This window comes from Talaromyces rugulosus, chromosome II, assembly GCF_013368755.1.
Source record: "Talaromyces rugulosus chromosome II, complete sequence".
Lineage (NCBI taxonomy): Eukaryota > Fungi > Ascomycota > Eurotiomycetes > Eurotiales > Trichocomaceae > Talaromyces > Talaromyces rugulosus.
The window spans coordinates 3,996,971-4,017,282 of record NC_049562.1 but is presented as its reverse complement, the minus strand read 5'-3'; the positions used below and the strand labels follow the sequence as shown (position 1 = coordinate 4,017,282).

The 20,312-nt window shown below is 49.5% G+C and overlaps 7 protein-coding genes across 7 annotated transcripts; 4 read left to right on the top strand and 3 right to left on the bottom strand.

Annotated features, from left to right (window-relative positions):
* Positions 1-644: 644 nt before the first annotated feature.
* Positions 645-1,649, bottom strand: TRUGW13939_03851 (uncharacterized protein; the record flags this gene model as incomplete). The annotated part of the gene is made up of 4 exons (XM_035487030.1): positions 645-1,026; positions 1,089-1,397; positions 1,451-1,490; positions 1,541-1,649. 4 exons carry the CDS (start codon positions 1,647-1,649, stop codon positions 645-647), a joined length of 840 nt encoding a protein of 279 aa, XP_035342923.1.
* Positions 1,650-2,210: 561 nt separating this feature from the next.
* Positions 2,211-5,463, top strand: TRUGW13939_03850 (uncharacterized protein; the record flags this gene model as incomplete). The annotated part of the gene is made up of 4 exons (XM_035487029.1): positions 2,211-3,083; positions 3,144-3,575; positions 3,637-4,642; positions 4,715-5,463. Coding segments are annotated over 4 exons (3,060 nt in total), but the record flags the coding sequence as incomplete, so codon positions are not given.
* A 1,568-nt stretch (positions 5,464-7,031) lies between these two features.
* TRUGW13939_03849 (uncharacterized protein) lies at positions 7,032-7,497 on the top strand (the record flags this gene model as incomplete). Its single annotated transcript, XM_035487028.1, has 2 exons — positions 7,032-7,133; positions 7,201-7,497. 2 exons carry the CDS (start codon positions 7,032-7,034, stop codon positions 7,495-7,497), a joined length of 399 nt encoding a protein of 132 aa, XP_035342921.1.
* A 338-nt stretch (positions 7,498-7,835) lies between these two features.
* Positions 7,836-10,902, top strand: TRUGW13939_03848 (uncharacterized protein; the record flags this gene model as incomplete). Its single annotated transcript, XM_035487027.1, has 5 exons — positions 7,836-8,144; positions 8,207-8,334; positions 8,390-8,732; positions 8,798-10,628; positions 10,682-10,902. The coding sequence occupies 5 exons, from the start codon at positions 7,836-7,838 to the stop codon at positions 10,900-10,902; spliced, it is 2,832 nt and encodes a 943-aa protein (XP_035342920.1).
* A 1,331-nt stretch (positions 10,903-12,233) lies between these two features.
* Positions 12,234-16,247, bottom strand: TRUGW13939_03847 (uncharacterized protein; the record flags this gene model as incomplete). The annotated part of the gene is made up of 3 exons (XM_035487026.1): positions 12,234-12,870; positions 12,925-14,740; positions 14,798-16,247. 3 exons carry the CDS (start codon positions 16,245-16,247, stop codon positions 12,234-12,236), a joined length of 3,903 nt encoding a protein of 1,300 aa, XP_035342919.1.
* A 147-nt stretch (positions 16,248-16,394) lies between these two features.
* Positions 16,395-17,108, top strand: TRUGW13939_03846 (uncharacterized protein; the record flags this gene model as incomplete). The annotated part of the gene is made up of 2 exons (XM_035487025.1): positions 16,395-16,419; positions 16,495-17,108. 2 exons carry the CDS (start codon positions 16,395-16,397, stop codon positions 17,106-17,108), a joined length of 639 nt encoding a protein of 212 aa, XP_035342918.1.
* An 821-nt stretch (positions 17,109-17,929) lies between these two features.
* On the bottom strand, positions 17,930-19,811 carry TRUGW13939_03845 (uncharacterized protein; the record flags this gene model as incomplete). Its single annotated transcript, XM_035487024.1, has 3 exons — positions 17,930-18,802; positions 18,859-19,124; positions 19,190-19,811. Coding segments are annotated over 3 exons (1,761 nt in total), but the record flags the coding sequence as incomplete, so codon positions are not given.
* Between the last annotated feature and the right edge of the window lie 501 nt (positions 19,812-20,312).

Below are 20,312 nucleotides of genomic sequence, written 5' to 3'. Positions count from 1 at the left end.
TTTAGTATAACTCTCGGTCAACTTTATGATACCAACCAACTTATTTCTCGTCTACATTATTTCATTTCTATTATCTCTAAAAAGTTGTAACATCACTTTCAAACTTTTCGTCAATTTTATAAATGGGTTGTTGAATGCCTTGGATGTTCAAATATTCAAATATTTTATCAAGGGGCTTTCTGGTTCAAATTAATTGGTAACCTTGCATGTACGGGGATATCCCAGTCAAATGTCAATAATATAAATTAGACTATATTGTGTGCTTGACAAGTTGGATACAGGGTTTAATTCTATCATTTCTTCTACTCTCCACGAAAGAGATCATTGTTGGACAAGAAAGACGTTCTCCGTGTCCTTTTCTGCCAAGGAAAATTGTTCCTTTTCGTATGAACCTCATTCATGTATAGGGAGCGGATATGTCCGGGGGATGTGTCATGAACATGTATGAACGTATGGAAATGAGAAATCGAAACAGAGGGTAAGTAACATCTGCCGAGGGAAGAATTCAAACTCGTTATCAAATATATAAGCAGTGCATGAAATCGTAAAACAGCGTCGTCCTGCTGCGGAACCAAACTCCAGGGTATTTGTGTATATTGGTTTCGTCTGGGGGAAGAGGGTGCGAGGGTTTTTTTGAACTTGATCTAGTGAACCATGACTTCGGGTTGATGCGGGGGTTGTTGAGCAGCAGCAGCGTTGGCATCGTCTCCCATCTCGACATCGTCCTCGCCGGCTTCTTCTTCGTCGAGGTCCTCCTCGTCGTCATCACTGCTTTCGGCTTCAAGATCTTCACTGCCTGCGTCAGACGCGTCGTCATCGGCAACACCAGTAGTGTTCTCGGCGCCGTCCATTTCGTGGTCTTCGCCCACTTCGGCCTCGCCATTTTGGCCCTCGGCGTCTTCGAGTTCCTTGATCAAGGCGTTTTCCAACTCCACCTCTTCAGCTCCATATCCGTCTCCGTCATCCAAAACATCGGCCTCTGGCTGGTCAGGAGGATACTCGGCAGGAGCAGACTCTTCCGAGTCCCTAGAAAATAAAAGTTAGCAACCGCGACCAAATACTCCGACTTCTTCTGACTGAAAACATACCACTTGATGGCAAATCGAGTCACACGGGGCTTCTCGGCCAACACGTTGCGGCGCACGCGTTCGATGACAGGCTTGGCTGGGGGGTCCGCGATGAGCTCTTCCGAGTCGTACTCGTTGTTCACGTAATATCCAACCCGGACAAATTCGCGGCCATCGTAACTGCAAGTGAGCAGGATCACCGTGACGCCGAGAATCTCGGTTTGCGGGATGTTCTTAAGGTCGGGTGCGTCTGCTTCGAAGATGAATTTGTTCACACCGACGGGGACAGGGCCGACAAGCAAAGAATCGAGTTCCTGGTCATGTTCGGATCTGCACTGATTAGCAGCCATGTTTGCTACAAGGGATGAAGGTAAACAACGTACGAAGTGGCGGATCCGACATAGGTCAATTTCCATTCGAGATCTAAAATATAGTCAGCGGCGTTCAAAGGTAAAGACTAAACATGTTGTTACCCTTTTGCAATTGTTCGAGGCACTCAAACGTGATCTCGAACTTGTACGGATCAGAGAAAGCGGCGGGGTTGTTTAGCACCTTAACGCCAAGAAGTGAAACGACGGACATGGTGGTGGTATATTGAGCAGTGTGCTATAGAAGTTGGTGTTGGAAGATGAGGGTATGCAAGAGTAACGAGACAGAATCTTCAGGGAAGAAGAAGAAGAGTATGGGAGAGAGAAAGGGGATGTAGGGGCATGGCAGTGAGGAAACAGGGCGGCTTTAATAGTCCAAGACGCGCTCACCGCGTTGCTTCATTCTCGCGCCCCAATTAACGCAGGTCACGTGCTTCGCCCTCGCATGATGCGGGCCCGAACCTTAAGCTTGCAAAACAGCGGATCGACCTGCGACAAAGAATTGACGAAGTTTCATGACAACAAGCTGTTCCTTCTCTCAAATACCATGTTTTAACCCTGCATCACTACGACGAAGCCCCTGGTTATTCTGGAATTTACGCTATTTGCGCTGCCAAACTCCACCAGCTGCGAGCGCTAATCCACATAACATTCCTGGTACGATTATTTGTTATTGTTGGTTTTATTGATGGTATACAGACCAGTTGCTGACCCTGGCCCTGCCCATTGCAGGGTGCCCTTCGCTCTATTCTCACTTGGCTGCGCTGCTCTGATAATGGCTGAGGAAGATGCCGAGCAAGCTTTTTTCCGGGCCCAGGCCATGAGTGCTGAGTATGATCCTGCAGCAGTTGTTCATGGCGCTGAGCTGTCGGGCTCTGAGGACTATGATCCATCAAACACAGTACATGAGGAATACTCAGCTTCGATAGCAGAAGATAATCAGAATGGCCATTCCGAAGAAAATCCTACCACTTCCGCACCTCAGTCTGACGGAGAAGGCAACACCCAAAACCAAAACGCCGCTTCACAGCCTCCCTCAAGAACTGAATCGCAAGCTTCTATATCTGCGCCTGACCAGCCAAAGACCAAAACTATAGGCGGCTTTGTTATCGATGATGATGATGATGACGAGGAAGAGGAAGAGGAGGAAGAACTAGAAGAAGAGGACAAGGATGAGGCAGAGTATGAACCGCCGGGGGTACTGGGGGCCTTCGATGAAGTTGGTTCTGGTTCTGCAAGCATGTCTGAACGTCCTTTTTCTGAGAATGCAAATGAAACTGTTTTTACATCTGGTGTATCAATACAACCACCTGCGCCTCCTATGGGCAGTTCCAAAGATGTTTCTAATAATGCTGTTTCTTCTTCTTCTCTTTCTGCTTCTGTTTCGTTGCCGACTGGTCAGATTCCGTACACTGAGAACACATATAGCAATGCGCCAACACCGGTGCCTTCGGCATCAAATCCCGCGTCGGCAGCAGCGTCCCGCCTACCCCATGATCGCGTGGGCTTGCTGGAAGATAGAATCAAAGAAGATCCCCGTGGGGATATTGCTGCATGGTTGGAACTGATTGGTGAGCACCGAAGTCGAAACAGGCTTGACAATGCACGAGATGTATACGAGCGGTTTTTCAAAGTGTTTCCATCTGCTGTATGGCGCCCCCTTCTCCCAAATTTGTGGATTGGTATTTTGACGCTGACCTGAATATAGGCTGATCAATGGGTCGCATACGTGAACATGGAGTCGGAAAACAACGAACTACAGCGTCTAGAACAGATCTTTAACCGTACGCTTCTGAGCATACCGAATGTGCAATTGTGGACTGTTTACCTGGACTACATTCGTCGGCGTCACCCGTTAACAACAGACACATCTGGCCAGGCACGACGAACGATTTCGTCGGCCTATGATCTAGCTTTTACGCATGTTGGGATGGACAGGGACTCGGCTTCTCTTTGGACAGACTATGTACAGTTTATCAAAACAGGACCTGGGAATGCCGGTGGCACGGGCTGGCAAGACCAGCAGAAGATGGACTTGCTGCGGAAAGCCTACCAGAGAGCGATCTGCATTCCGACCCATGCGTTGAACACGCTGTGGAAGGAATATGATCAATTTGAGATGGGCCTGAACAAATTGACGGTAACTTTGTTTCTTCCCGTTCCATCAATGCTCTATTGTGCTAATGAGGCGATATCACCAGGGTCGGAAATTCCTCCAAGAGCGGTCACCAGCCTACATGACGGCTCGAAGTTCTTATACAGAGTTACAAAACCTAACTAGAGACTTGGACAGGACCACTCTTCCTCAACTACCGCCTGCCCCGGGCTGTTATGGAGATCTAGCGTTTAAACAGCAAGCCGAGTTGTGGCGGCGATGGGTCAATTGGGAGAAGGGCGACCCCCTTGTTCTCAAGGAAGAGGATATTTCAGCCTATAAAGGCCGAGTTCTGTACGTCTACAAGCAAGCATTAATGGCTTTGAGGTTCTTCCCGGACTTGTGGTTCGAGGCGGCGGAGTTTTGTTTCCAGAGTGATATGATTGCAGAAGGCAATGAATTACTTAGGCAAGGGATTGAAGGGAACCCAGAGAGCTGTCTGCTAGCATTCAAACGCGCCGATAGACTTGAGATCGAGTCGGAATCGGAACAAGATGCACAAAAACGGGGAGCAAAGGTGAGGGAAGCCTACGACAAAGTACTAGACGCCCTGTACGCCCTCCACACGAAAACCCGTGAGCAAGAAGAGAAAGAAATCGCTCAAGTCAAAGAAGAGTTTGCCAACTCCCAGGATGAGTATCATCCAGTTGCCGACGACGAGGACGAAGATGAGCGCACACGCGAAGCCAAAGCCAAAGAAGCCGCAATGGAAACGCAGATTGATACGATCAAAGCTGCACATACTGCGCAAAACACGACTGTTTCAAAGTTGATTTCGTTTGCCTGGATTGCTCTCATGCGTGCTATGCGTCGGATTCAGGGCAAAGGCAAGCCTGGAGAGCTTGCAGGCTCGAGACAGGTGTTTGCCGAGGCTCGCAAACGTGGACGCATCACCAGCGATGTATACATTGCGAGTGCCTTGATCGAGCATCACTGCTACAAGGATCCAGCTGCCACGAGAATCTTTGAGCGTGGCGCGAGACTGTTCCCAGACGATGAGAACTTTGCGCTTGAGTACTTGAAGCATTTGTTTGACATTAACGATGTCACCAGTGAGTAGCCCGTTCTTTTTTTTTTTTTTTATTGGTTTATTGCTAATACCTTTGTTTTCTTTTCAATTGCAGATGCTCGTGCTGTGTTTGAAATGACTGTCAGGCGACTGTCTAGCAAACCAGAAAATATACCCAAAACGAAAGCGATTTTTTCGTTTATCCATGAATACGAATCTCGGTACGGCGATTTGGTTCAAGTCATTAATCTCGAAAGTCGCATGCGGGAGCTGTTCCCTGAAGACCCAACGCTTACTCAATTCGCACATCGCCATGCAACACCCAACTTTGACCCAACAGCTGCTCCAATCATTATCTCGACATCTCAGACTCGGCCACCAGCAATGACTTCCGTAGAACAACAGCACGCGTCGATGCAGGATACGCCTTCGCGATACTTGGAGGTCCCGTCGATCGAGTCGCCCAAGCGCACGTATCCCATAGACGATTACGATGACGATAGCAGCCGGCCACGAAAGTTCCTACGTGCCGAATCCCCTCTAAAGGGCGGCAGCGTTCCATCATCACGTCGACCAGATCAACTGAAGCGTCCCGGCGCGCAAAGCAATGGCAGCCCCCTTATCGGTGGTGGCCAATATAGGCCGCAGCCCTCGGCAGCTCCATTGCCTCGCGATGTTGTGCAGCTTCTCAGTATTATCCCCCCTGCCTCGGCTTACAACGCAGGACGATTTTCGGCGGAAAAACTGGTGGATTTGTTGCGCCGGATTGATATTCCGACGTCAACCTCGCAGCTTCGACCACTGCCACAGCCCATGCATGCGCAGTCCTACGGTGGTAAGTTCTTCTTTTTATTTTCAACTTCAGGTACAAGTCAAAGCTAACAGTAAATTACTTTAGGTGGCTATAATTGATTGCTTTTTTTTAACTCCTTGTCTTACAACATTTGTACATTATTTTGATCACAATTAGCTTACCAGTTCACCGCCTGGGGAGATGGGTCTGTATCAAGCAGATGCTTGATGTGACGCGTCAAATGCATGGCCAGCAATGAAATTGCATGTTGGACACGGCGTTTTGAGTCTATTTCTGGATGTTCCCATATTTCTACTATGTACAGGAAGGGGAAAAAACCGCGAAGAGCAAATGAAAAAACCATCTAAAATTGAGTACGACTGCGTCAGGGTAATTTCCAGTAATAAAAGAAAAGAAATATGCCACTAGTCTGGCTGGGTTTGTAACATTTGTCGTTTGTCGTGGCGTCGAGATCTGCAGTTCTTGTTTTATTCCGATTCGGGCAAAACTTGCCTGACACGGAAGGGCTTGGCATTTCCAACGTCAACCGGCCAGAGACAAACGGAATCTGCCAATTCTACAGGGATTTTGACTCGCTGCTCGATTTTCAAGTGGCCTGCAGCTTGGTCTATTCTCACGGATGTTAGATCCGCTGTCTCAATAGAAAGAAGAAAATTTTGCTTCTGCAAACGAGAAATGAAGAAATCGGTTAATGCGTGGAGAACAAACAGGGCGCTGCTTTTCTTTTCTTTTTTCTCATAATAAATTTACTTCTGGGTCAGGTACATACGCATTTGCGTAGGCAAAGTGATGGTTTGATCAGACAAGGTTTTCGTCACTTTCTGGTCATGGAAAGGCTCGATTGGGATACTGTAGATGCTCAGAGCTATCGTCACTTCTTGGCCAGGCTTCACCTCACTCTCACTGTACTTGGCTTTACAAGGCCTTTTCTATTTCAAAGCAGTAGTATTAACTAAATCTTTGGAAAGTGACAGCTTCCGCTTTAGGAAGTGCCTGTTTGTTTGTCTACCCATATCAGGCTCCACCTTCTCCTCCTCTTCTTCTTCTTCTTCTTCTTCTCCCCCGCCACCTCGCACCTCATTCTTCACACCGACAACAATCAATTGCTTCCTCACCGTGGTCCCCACTGCATCTGCCCCTCTCTTTCTTTTTCTCCCTCACCGCTATCCCCATCCTGTTTCTTATTCTCGCCGCAGCGGTACCTGCATAAGCACTTTCTGCATAAGCTCTTTTCGGACCAATATCGCCTCTCAATATCCCTCAATATCTCTCACTGTCATCTCAGCTCCACCAGGTAAGCCTCAGTTATTCTCTTCATTCACCGCGTGCCTCTTCTCCTTGTTTTCTTTGCTTCTCCCTGTCCTCTTGTGGCCCCGCTGCTCCGCTCTCGCGCCTTCCTTTCTCACCTTCTCATTGTTCCTTCCTCCTCTTTCTTTCCCCACCGCCGCTCGCTTTCTTTCTTCCCCCCTCTCACCACCGCGTCTGTTCCTCTTCCCTGCAACACAACGCGTCTCTTCTTCTTTTTTCCCCTGCCATTGTCTCACCGACCAAGCCACTCATCTCGCTATTCACAGACCTCAATACCGTCGCTATCTACAACTCGTCTACAGTCTCAAGAATGGCTACCCCCATGGGCGATCCCGCAAGGGACCCTCGTCCCCCCGAGAACCCCTGGAAAAATCTCGACCTCCCACCAGAGGCATTCGCTGTCAATGGCTCAGTAAGTATTTCTGTTTTCTTTTTCGTCGTGCAAACAAAACGACATCTTGCCTGTCTCCTGCAGCCAGCTTGTTCGAGATCTCTGCTTCCCCGGTCCAGCATCCCCTGTCGTACCATCGTATTACTTAGGCCCCATTGGCACTAGTATTGGCTTTGACATCGTACCTACCACCGTTCTCGTACTGGCTATCTGTGGCCCAGTCTCAATAGCACAGTCGGTCCTCACCGCAAATTTCTTTTTCGTGTTTCCTTTGTTTGAGTGCCCGACTGTGGGAATCCCCACTCCTGCTCCCTCAAAATGTATCCCAGCCACCGCAGCTATTCAGCGGTTGGTCACCGCCAGCCCGCCAATTGCGGTATCGTGATCCTTCAATAGCATTGTCATGGGCTGTATTTGGTTTGCCCGGTGTCTTGACTCGGTGAGAATCGGTATAAGGCCGCGGGCATTCCCATCCAGACCGACTCTGGCCGCTCGTTTGGTGGCGATTATAAAATCTCTCTCCCATTCTTCTCTCCCAACTTTGGTCTACACCAAATTACCTCCTTTACCTTCACTTGTCCAGTTTTCTTGTCTTCTGCGGAAACACTTTTGAACTCAATTTTTCGCCTGTGTTCATTACTTCTCCTATTTTCCCCCTCAAGCACCAGAACTTTGTTCAAAATCTGTGTCTATTTCTCTTGACTGGCTATCTTGTATCCCACTATGCCTCCAAAGCCTCTCCCACGAGTTATTCCCAAGGTTCAATCCGGTGTGGCGGGCAATCCCGCGGATTATGCTGGGCCCATATCACTTCGTGATTCTTGCAATGTCGAAGATCCTTACTACGTCGGCCCTGATGCAAAAGAACGTCTGTTGCAAGGCAGCAAAACTGACGAGCTGTTCTACCAGTACATGGATAACGACACTAGCGTTGCTCGTCCTGGATTCAACAAAACTGGCCGTGAAATCGAGTTGGTCACAAATACCTACGAGGTCAAAAGCTTCCCGACTCGAGTAGTGTACCAGTACGATGTCAGTGTCCCCCCCCCCCTTAGAATTCCTTGATCAGACGCTAACCTGCAACGCTTCAACAGGTCACCATCGTTAGAGCTGGAAATGAAATCACCGCTGTAACCCCAACAGCCCGCAACCTTGTGTGGGCTTCCAGGGCTCGTACCGAAAAGTTCAAAAACATCATTTACGACGGGGCAAAACTGGCTTGGTGAGTATTTTTTGTTATAAATCATTGTTCAACTTTTTCTAATCCCCTAAAATAGGTCTTCCATCAGCTATGACGACCCAAGCGGCATTTTTGTCCAAATCGGCGACTACGGCAAAAAGGAGATGGTTGGCGATAGGACCAACGGCTTCCGCCTCATGGTCCGCAAGTCAAAGGCCATCAACCTGGAAGTCCTCGAGCAGTGGCTCCAGAAGAAGTGTGGTTTCGATGAGAGCGTTCTCGAAGCTTTGAACTTCCTGGATCATCTCTTGCGTGAATCTCCCTCTCGTGCTTACACTCCTATCAAGCGGGCCTTTTACAGCGAGAATGAAGTTGGTAGCAACCTCCACAACAACTTGAATGTTCTCAAAGGTTATTACCAGGCTCTTCGCCCTGTGATCGTAAGTTTTCATATATCCCTGCTCCGTTTTCTCATTAGCATAGCATCCTCTAACGATTCATACAGAATGGCCGCCTTCTTGTCAATGTCGACAGCGTGTTGTGTGTCTTTTGGCGAAAGGCCACCTTGGTTAGCCATGCAGACACTTTCCTGAACAAACACGATTGGGACAAGACAGCCAAGGCATTGAGGCCTGTCCAATCCGAGTACGGTTCGAGAGGCACCGAGGCCCACGAGTTCGTTTGGCAAAAGATGAGACACCTTGAGGTGAAGCCCGTCTTTCCAGGATGTACCGTCACGCGTTCTTTCAAGATTTATCGCATTACGCACACCGACGCCAACACGGCCACCTTCGATTACCAGGATCCGGCTACCGGCGAGACCAAGGAAATCTCTGTGAAGGAGTACTTCAAGCGGAAGTACAATTATCAACTTCACACCCCGACTCTGCCCGTTGTGGAAATGACCAAGAAAGGTGTTTTGTATCCCATGGAGTGCGTCGAGATTGCTGGTCTCCAGAAGTACAACCACAAGTTGGATGATCGCCAAACCGCGGACATGCTCAAGCTTGCTGTCCGTAGACCTGAGATCCGGTTTGGTGATATCGCCCATGCGAAGACTAAACTCAATCACTCCAAGGACCCCGTCTTGCAACACTTTGGAATGGGTATTAGCGACCAGCCCGTCAAAACCAAGGCGCGCCTCCTACAGTCCCCAACGATCCAGTTTGGGAATACAAAGGTTGAGCCGATGACGCAGGGTCGCTGGGATCTGCGGGGCAAGAAATTTCTGGACACGAACCGCGTCCCCTTGACCTCTTGGGGCGTCGGTGTTTTCAAACAGGGAGGCCGGAACGCTTTGACGAAGACACAGGCAGAGACTTGGGCTGCCAATTTCAAGAACCAGTACATCGGCCATGGTGGAAACGTCTCCAACAACCCTTTTGTCACGGAAGTTACTGGTGACACCGCCGAGGCTGTTCTTCGTCTGTTCAACGGGACTGGCAACCATTTCAACAAACGCCCCCAGTTGTTGATCTTTATGGTTCCGAACAAGGACTCTTGGCCTTACACCCGGATCAAGAAATCTTGCGATTGCCGGTTTGGTGTTCCCTCGCAGGTTGTCCAGTCAGCTCAGATTTCAAAGATGAACCCGCAGTACATGTCCAACGTTGCGATGAAAGTCAACGCCAAGTTGGGTGGCGTGACCTGCAGGGCTGTTTCCAAGAACTCTGACGCAAATATCCGCCCATATTCTATGTTCATTGGTGCCGATGTTTCTCACGCTTCTCCTGGCAGTCTTGCACCATCCTTGACTGCCATTTCTGTCTCTGCTGACAAGATTGGCGCCAAGTACATGGGCAAGTGTGAAACGGGTCACCGCCGGGTCGAAATCATTGACGGGCAGAATATGAAAGAAATGCTTATTCCTCTAGTCGATCAATGGACCAGGACCGTCGGTCAAGGTAATCGACCTCGAAATGTTTACTACTTCCGAGATGGTGTGTCCACTGGACAATTTGCCCAGGTCCTCGAGCAGGAAGTGCCTGTTATCAAAGACGTGATCTTCCACGGCAGTGGTGAAAAGGCGCCTCCCAAGGTTACTGTGGTTATTGCCAACAAGCGTCACCATCTTCGCGCAGTTCCGGCCAAGACGGACAAACAAGCGGGTGATAAGAATGGCAACCCACTTCCTGGAACACTGATCGAACGTGACGTGACCAGTCCGCATGGATGGGACTTTCTTCTTGTCTCGCACGTTGCTCTGCAGGGTACTTCCCAGCCGGTACACTACCATGTGATTCGTGACGAGATTGGTCACAAGCCTGAACAACTGCAGAACATGATTTACAACCACTGTTATCAGTATGTTCGTTCGACGACCTCGGTGTCATTGTGTAAGCATCCTCCCCTATTGACTCTCTAGGGATCTTAAGCTAACTCTCTGCAGTCCCGGCCATTTACTACGCCCATCTCATTTCCAACCGTGCTCGTCCACAGGAGAATGTTGATGGCAAACAAACTCCGACAACTGGTCCTTATGCCAAGCCAGTTACCCATTCTTCGAAGTCGAAGTCTGGGCAAGTCGATACTAGCGACGACGTTCCTCCTCGTCTTTTGCCAATGATCCAAAACGAGACTCGCAACCACCTAGAAATGTGGTTCGTCTAGGATGGGGTCGGAAAGATTTGTATCAGCGGTGTTTTCTATTGATTTTTTTTAATTTACCATCAGAAAAAAGGTTTCAGTCTAGGTCGATTGAGATTGGTTTTTTAACACTCTAACAATCCCTAGCACATTGGTTTCTCCCCTCTTGTTTGTTCCTACAGTTACAATCCATCAATCAGTTTAGTCCAGTTTTCCTTTCGTGGTAGCCTCAATATCACTGCAACTCCAAGTTCACACTGGGTATTACTACGTAGCTGTAAAGGCACTTAAGCGACGAAGTAGAAGCGGCAAGGCATGGAACGACAAGCCTTTTTTTTTTCTAGTAACAGTAGTATTAAGTCACTTTTTTTTTAGATTAACCATCTCGACAAATACACTCTCCGTCTCGAGGAATATCCTCTACCAAGAGATGAAAGAGATCGAGAAGAGAGAAAAAAAGACAGACAGGTTTGAGTCTACAAGGAGGAAGCAAACTTCTTATTCAAAAAGGGGCAGATCAGGTTCTTCATCTCAAAAGACTACTCGAGATTGTCAAGACTAGGCAGGGTCAAAGAAGCATAATCAAAGAAATGCGACTACAAGCTTGGTCCCCTGAAAGAAAGAAAGAACCGTCGAGAGAGAGAGAGGTAGAGAGAGAAACATTCGTTTTCTAGAATTCATGTTTATGTACATACAAAGTCTTCAATGCTTGTTTCAGTGCATGCTCCAACCAATCCGCCTAGTCCACACGGCCAATAAACCAAAAAAATTTTAGCGTGCGTGCGCGTGCGTCAAGTAGAAGAAGTCAAAGGGGAAGATGAGCAGAAGAGAAAAGAAACGAAGTAATGGGAAAAGGCAAGGCAGAAGAAAATGAGAAGTAATAAAACAAGTGGCAAAAGAGAAAGAGAAAGAAAGAAAAAGGTTGGAAGTTGAGGTATAATGCCATTCGATGCAGGAAAGAATAAATGAAAGAGAAAAAAAAAAGTGATGCCTCCTTCTGATTCGTCATGTCAAAAGCAAAACAAGAGAAGAGAAAAGAATGGAGTAAAAACATGGCAAACGTGGCATGCACTACATAAATACAGCAATCTCGGCCAGAGAGGCGAGAAATGTGGTGGGCACAAAGGCATGAGTGGGTAGAATCACAATGAGAATCTAGGTGGAAAATATATGCGCCGTGCCTAGGGAAATATGCAAAGGTTGTCTTTTGTTTGGTGGATACAGTTCAATGGAAAGAGCTTTCAAAGAGAAAGTCAAAAAGGTGGCCAGGAGATAACCACATCATATGGGCGTCGAATCAAAGTAATACTTGAACCGGACGTCGGGTTTAGAAGTAAACCGGAGGAAGAAGACGTCTAAGCTTGGCCGTTGATACTCTCCGGGCTCATCATGCCGGCGCCTTGGTTGGCTGCGTTGTCCCTGGTTGAAGATGACACAGCAGTGCCATTGACTTTATTCTGCTGTGCATCGATATCAGTCAAAACACTGCCAGAGTTGTCTCCGTTCACTGCAAGACCAGAATCGTTCGTGCCCAGATTCGCACTTGATTGCTGGCCAGCTTTGTTTGCAGATTTGCCATCAGTGGTCGACGAACCGAACGGATTCTCAGCGCCGGGAGGGCCCATAGATGAAGAAGCATCAGCAGCAGTACCGTTGTTTTTCTTGGCCTTTTTCTTGCTCGGCTCTGAGCTACCGGCTCCTCCTTTGCTAGACGATTGTGCAACAGTGGCTGGGAGTGGCCGCTTCTGAGGGCTTATGTTGGTGTTCGTGTTGTTTGGTGGCGCAATTTTTCCTGATGCAGGAAGTTTTGGCCTGGATGGGCGCTGCTTTAGCGGCAGTTCAATGTCTTCAACCAAAGGCTCGTCTCCATTGGCCTGTAATTTTTGGAGAAAGAACTCACGCACCAAGCCGATCTGGGATTGAATCGACTTGGCAGAAACACGAGGATACGGAATCGGCGTTGGAAATATGGTATCCAAAACCTGCGAGACACTGGGTATTGTTAGAATAGGGCCTTTTTTTTTAATACAAACGAAGATAACTTACTTTGCGTTCTGCGACTGGTGTGCATTGAACATCCGATTTTGGAGAAGGTGGAAAGGAACACTCAAGCTCGCAAGGCCGAATTCCCTGTCCAGCCCTAATTCCTTGAAGCCAAAGAAATCTTCGTCGATATCCTCGGCAAAATCCCCACCGACAAATTGCTCACTGCCATCGTTGAACGCGTTAGAGCCATCACCACCGCCCTCATTGAGAGCAGGGCGAAGCAGTTCCGCAAAGTGAGCACGCAAGCGGTCATGAATCACGCCAAGCTTAGTACCGAGACGCTCAATATCATCCTTGACATACATTTCAAGGGATTCAACATCAGTTCCCATAACCGACAGGGTGTGCAGGATCATCTCTTGCTGTGTGTAGTACGACTTGTGCTGCACTGCACCTGAGCTAGGCACGTCAGTCGTGTCGGAAACCGGGACCTTCGGGCTTTCCATGTATCCCTTGAGCGTTTCACTAATCTTGATGAAATACTCAGAGGCAACATCCGTGACAGCATCTAGAGCAGAAGGCTGATACTCTTCAAATCCTGTGTGATACAGGATCTTCGCAACGGAGCGCTGAAGAGCTGCCTTCGAGATCCCATGGTTAATCACAGGGCCATCATCGTTCATGACATGGGGCGGCACATCCTGCTCGACGAATGGTTCGGGCTGGTATTTTTGAAACTGATTCTGGTACATTTGGGATTGAATCTGCATCTGCTTCACAATACCGACTTTGGAACAAATCTTTCGAGTTTCCTGCATTTGCCTCATATTCGCATCCAACCTTCGAGCAAGTTTGCTGTCAGGTTGGATAAAGGAGCCCTTTGGAAGGATACGAAGAAACTCTTCGGAATTATCGACGACATTTCCCTCCGAGTCTTCGTGCCATGCAAGATTTGACGGAATGTCGGGAATACCTGACATGACGTCGTAGTAGTCGGGTATGACTTTCTCCTCTTCCTCTTCTTCCATGCCTTCGGCGAGTGTTTCTCCAGGTCCTGGTCGTGCACCCTGTGTACTAGACTGGGCTGCCTTGTCGGCCTCGGTCACCTGCTTCTGATTCTTAAGCCATCGACGCATGCCTGTCTTTGTACGAAGGAGTGCTGGCTCGTCAACATTCAACTTGTCGCCCTTGAAGAGTCGATGTCGCTCAGCTGCGATGAGGGCCCGGTCCTTCTTGGTAACCTGTTTCCATACTTGGTATTCGGGGTCGTCATGCTCAAATCCAATCGCAGAGAGGCCTCCTACTGTTGGGATGGTGGCAGTAAATCCATCGATTTCCATGGCGTCAACTTGGCTGCCAACCCCGTTCGCTCCCAGTGGTGTAAGCGTCCCTGGTGGTGGGGTTGACAGTCCGTTTTGGCTTCCCTCTGCAGGAGCATCCCCGTCAGGCCCTACTGAGTTCTTCTGCTGCGAGCCAGGGAGGCCGGATGGTCCTTCAGAGCCAGTTGGTGTCTGTCGGGTCGGAGCGGTTCCTTTCATGGACGACTTTCCGGGTGCTTTTCTACCGCGTGAAGACATAATAGGTTCATCGTCGCTCTCCTCCGCGCCGTCCATTTCAGCAAGCTGGAGCCGCCGTTCTTCAGCTTCCACCTCTGCACGATCTCTAATGACGATATCGGGAATCAGTGGGACGAGCTTCTCGGTCTCCTTTCTCATATACAGAGCATGTTTGCGTAGAAAGTGCTCCGCAGCTGCGTTGTACTTCAAACAGTTGGCCCAGATTAGGTTCAAGTCGTCAACGAATTCTTGCTTTGACTTGTATTGCAAAGTCTTTAGCTTCTTTGTCATGGAGCCTAGATCCATAGGGTGTTTAATAACTGCAGAGTGTTAGTATCATGCAGCAAAAGAAAAGAAAAAATACATTATAAACTCACTATTGTAGTAGTCAGGGGCTTCGCGTTTGTTAACCCTTGAAAGAAAGAATGACGAGTGCTCTGTCATGGCCTTTAATTCACTGAGAACCTTTTCGGCGGCCTCGTACAGTTCTTCTTGCCCGACTTTATCCTCGCTCGCCCACTTGCTCCGATTTTTGCGAACCTCGCTCATCAGGCTGCGAAGTTCGGCATCGGATGCTTGTACCATTGTGCGCTTCATATCGATGCGGGCAATAAGATTCTTCAAGGTCAAGCTAGACGCGCCGAGGTTGGCGCTGCTCAAAGAACCGTAGCCACTGGCGCCGGCGTTCGCACTGCTCCCAGTGCCCTGACCGGACATTTCGGCTTCGACCAGTCTTTCTGATTCTTCCAGCCGCTCCTGTTCCTTCATGGCGTCATGGTCATTTTCCAAAGTGTAGAACATGGTCTGGAAGCTTCGACGCGCAGCCTCCTCGGTCGCCTTTTTGCCCTCTTCCAATTTTTGTCTGATTCCTTCTAGAGTCTCCTTCTTTGGTTCCTTGACACCGTCAACAGGGGTACCGGTCGAAGTTGTTGGACGCTGGGCTGGCGACGCATCGCGTAATAATGGGTGAGCAGTAGATTTTGCTTTCAAAGGAGAGGTACTCGAGTCGTCTTGTCCCTCACTTCCTTCATCATCGTCGTATTCATCGTAATCGTCATCGTCGATTTTGCGCGCAGGTTTCTTAGGCGGCGGCGCATTGTCGTCAGCACGCGCCGAGGCACCTCCTTCTGGAAAGTCAACCTCGATCCCCATGGCTTCAGCGTCGGAGGCAGCAGACGCGCTTCCATCGTTGCTAAACAAAGCGTTGATCTTGGCTTCGCTACGGTCGTAGAGCTCGCGAAAGAGGGTGATGCGAGGGTCCTCCTCGGCGGCGGCCTCGGCGTCGGAAATCAAATTTCCGGCCTGGGAGCCCTGGTCGCTGGCCGAAACTAAACGCATCTGTGGCGTGCGAGCACCGGAGGAATATCGAGGAGTGCCATGGCCATTGGCGTCGTCAGGAGGCCGGAGGTGGCCTGGAGGCAGCCAGGCCTGGTTCTGACCGAGCGACATAGCCGCGCCCTGAGGAAACCCCGTCGAGGGGGCACGCTTGTTCTGCGCAGCCGGTCCAGCGCCGCACGCGGGCGTTTGGGACGCGCAAAAACGGATGCAATGGAACAGGGGGTCGCGACGAGCAGCGCGGCGATGGTTTTGGGTCGAAAACCGATAGGCGGGGGATGTGGTTGATGGCAGCTGTTGGGCACTTTTCGGTGGTCGTGAGCGATGGAGGTTGAGAGACGCTGTTAGCTTTGGCGGCCTCCGCAGACCACATGCGTAGTTTCCTTTTCCCCAGCGCTGCCCGTTTCCGCTCCCGGCAGCTCCAGCGCTAATACTTAGAAGCTTCCACCTGCATTTGCTTATATCTGAATCACGCTGTGTGATGTCTGCCATCGACCTGTGCCTCTATCTTCCGCTGGACACCCTCTGCAGGCTTTGATTCGTGCCCGCGTGACCTTCTATCTGCCTGCCACCGCCTGATCAACTCAGCTGTATCTCGCTGCCTGTGCTCGAAGCAGTCAAACCACTCAATCCGGCACCATGCGAGTCCGCTTTTATTTTGTGGGTAAGTTGTGTTCAAGCTTCAACCAATATCTATACCAGATATATTTCGTCAACTTTCTCTAACTCGTCATCACAGGCCTCTTCGCGCTGCTGTTCCTCTTCTCCGCGTACATGGGCCTACTTCCACACAGCACCTCCGACACGATCCCCGCCAACCTCCAACCCAACGACAAATTCCTGCATCTAGTCACTTTTTTCCTCCTGTCGATAGCATTCTACTGGATCCCCGACACATCTCGCCGCCGAGCTCTACAGATTAGCCTCTTGGTATGCACACTCTTGCTCGGCGTCGGGTCCGAGGTTCTGCAAGCGCTGCTCCCCAACGACCGCCTGTTCGACCCCTTTGACATTGTTGCCAATGTCGTCGGCAGTCTGGGCGGCATTGGCCTCTGCGGCTGGTATCATCGACGCATGATGGAGCGCCGGCGCAAGGCTCGCTTCGACGCTCTCGCCGAGGGCGGCGGCGGTGTCGGGAACGGGGATGACGAGGATATTGAGTTGGGTCTCAATAATAATGACAGCAGCAGCAGTAATAATAATAACAAAAATGGCATCGGTCCGCAAGAGACCGGTATCACTTCTCTCGAACACGAAGTCGATAACTGGGATGAAAACGCCGTCGATAATTGGGATACAGAGGACGGCCCCGGTCCGGCTGAAGAGGCTGATCATTCAACGACGAGAAAATGAGAAAAATGACTGAAATGAAAATAATCACAACCGTTGCATGCGAAAGAAAAAAAAACGAGTCTTTTTTTTTTTCCGTTTCTGGCACTGCTTGTCTTGTCCTGTTCTTTTGATTTCTCCGGTTGATGCAATTTAGCTTTTTTGTTTAAGTCGCGCAGCCATATTTATGTGACCATCAATGAATGCATAACGATACGAATGGATGTATACTCTCCTGTCAGCCATGAACAAATACACTACATTTGAAATTAAAACATGCACAATCATTTCACTACGTAGTGAGCATTCCTCATGCTTCCACACAAGTGTAACCTCAAATTCAAAGCATAATATACAAAGCAGCGAAATGAGAGAGAAGCTTTTTTGGTGGGCAATGCAGGCAATGTAAAAAGCAAAAAAGAAAAAAAACATGTACGAATTGGAATGAGACAAGGGGTATCTAGTCCAGACCAAACGAAAAAAAAAAATAAACGCTAAAGCCATAATATCATCAAGGTTGACACGCAAAATCCAAAAAAGACCGCCCGGTTGCAAGATGCTGGGTTTCAAACAATCAAGAAGCAAGTCTAGAGCAATTTTCCTTTTTTTTTCCATGCAAAGGGGGTAAAGGATATGTATGTATGAGGAAAGGGGGAGAAGGGAAATATGTAAAAAGCACTGAAATGCAAACTCGTAAACAATCATAACCATCATGCTAATGCACCCAAAAAACAAATATGACCAAGAAGTAAATAAAAAAGAAAAGCAATCTATCCAGTCTGCATGAAAAGGAAACGAAACAATCAAAAACGAAAAAGAAAAAAAGGATCGGAAATAAATGCATATTACTCGCCGTCATCAGAAACATTCGGCGAGTCCCCTGGGCTTCCTGCCAAGGGCGTTGTGGTGGCGGTGTTGGTATCGGGCATAACCTCCAGCTCAGGCTTTAATGGATAATCGGCATGTTCCTCCTCGCCAGACAACCGGGCAACCTTTGGCGACCTGAGTTCAGACCCGAGATCATCGTCAAATGAGCCGCCGAGTCTGAGGATGCATTGTTCGCGGATGACTTCGTATATAAAATGCAGCTGCATCTCATTGTAAACCATCATCATCCGCTGCTCGCGTAACTGGTTAACGATATCGAACACCGGGTCTTCGTTGAAGTTGTCTGGGCTCAATAGCTCGCCAGAATCTAGCTCGCGGAGAAGATGGTCAAGAGCGATAAAGGTACCAGTCCGGCCGACTCCGGCACTGCAATGAACGATACGAGGGTTCTCGGGTGACGTTTTTGCGGCCGTCTGGTGGAAAAGCTGAAGCAGTGCTTCACGGTCCTCTCCTTCTGGCTTGGAAAAGTCCGCCCATCCAGCAAACAGGAAGTGCCAGATGATCTTAGTCTCACTGCCGAATTGCAGCTCAAGTTTTCGAACCTCGGACCGGCATGATTCGTCAAAGTGTGACTCGAGAAGTGTGACGCTCCCAGAGCCATGGGTATCAATCTCCTCTTCCTCATTGGAGTCCTCGTCGCAGGATGCTGGGTCGCTGGGGTCCATGGATAGTGTCATCACCGGATCCTCCAAATTCAGAGGAAAGTATTGTGCACACTTTTCTTTGCCAGCTTCAAATGCTTGTGTTAGCATCACAATGACCGAAACCTCGTCGCTTTCGTGGAACACCATGTTCCAGAAATGGGCCAGGTGAAATCCGTCTTTGGGGCCCTACCAGTAAACATTTAGTCGCGAAAATGACAGTAGCAGGATGAGAATCCGTATACCTGTGTAGCAATATACCTCGTCTTCGCCCCCGTGCGAGAGTCTTCCAGGAGAATGGGTGACGCATTGATAAAGTCGCATTCACCATGCGGGACTTTCAGCCGGATGCGAGAATTCGCCCAGGCTTGCACGTTAAGGTATCGGTTGCGAGCTTTCACTTCCGAGTTTGATTCCAGAGCCCAGCGGTGGGATGGATCGTTGGATATAGCGCCTTCGGCGATGCGCGATCGTTGAAGCCATTCGAGGTCTTCAAACTTTTTCCGCGCCTCTAATGAAACAAGGTGTTAGACAGCTGCGTATGGTAACGGGAGAGAGCGCGCGCGATAAACTGACCTGTAAACGAAGTGTTCAGAAATGGCGGCAGTTCCACAGTCGCCGAGGTGTCCAGCGCGTGATCCTGGCCAGGCACGGTCAGAAAATCGGCGCCTCCATTCCCCTCGTGCGACAAGCCCCGTTTTGTGCCATGGAGATTAGTATTGATCCGAATGGGCGACTGGGCCATCTTCCTGGTTGCGATCTGACGAAGGGCGCGAACCCGGCCCAGCACACTGCGGGCCTTCCTAGATGCTTTCTCGCCGGTGGCAGAAAGCTTCTGCGACCGGCCACGACGGCGCGACGATGATGAGGATGGTGTTGTTGGTGTTGTCGGGGTTGTCGGAGAAGAGGCTCGAGAGGGCCGCTCGGACTCGCAGAAACCGCCGTACGGCACAGGCGAAACGGGACTGGGTGGGAAAGGACCGCTGATATTCGTCGAAATCGCGAGCGTCGAGAGGTCTGGGCAACTGCGAGAGCTGCTCGACGATTTTTGTGCGTCCAGGATTCCGGCTGTTGGCGATGGAGGGGCCGCGGTCGGCCAGGGATTTTTTTTGTTTTTGTTTTTGTTTTTCTGGAGTGAGGGGAGGGGTTGGCGATTAATGGCCACACGCCGATGGAGGGGCGCGACAGGGAATAATCCCTGGCCAGTAAGTTAGTCAGTCGACCAGTTCTTGCTTATCGACAGGCAGCCTTGTCTCAACGAAAATAGAACTGCAGCGATCCCAGTCCAAGCAGGCAGGAGAAATGGAAAGAGGAAAAGAAACTAAGCAGAATCCAGCCAACAGCACAGGGGCAAAAATACGGGGCAGACGAATGTATTGGGCGCTTAGAGAGATAGTGTCTATATGTACAGATGCGATCCTGAGCAATCGTTATTTGTTATGGAGTGATGAGTGATCACAGCAAACGGGTCGAAAGCGGCCTTCGGGTTCGTCGGCCACTGCGAGGATCACCGTTTCGGGTCGACGATCGCGACAAGTCATCAAGGCTGGGGGTTTGTCGTATGATAATTGCCCCCTAATAGAGCCTTGCGCATGTCCATGCATAGATAGCATAGTCATATATCAACTTTGTGGTTAGTCGAGTCATGAGTGTAAATTATTCTGCCACCGCCTTCGGATGCAAATATTGCACGCAGAGA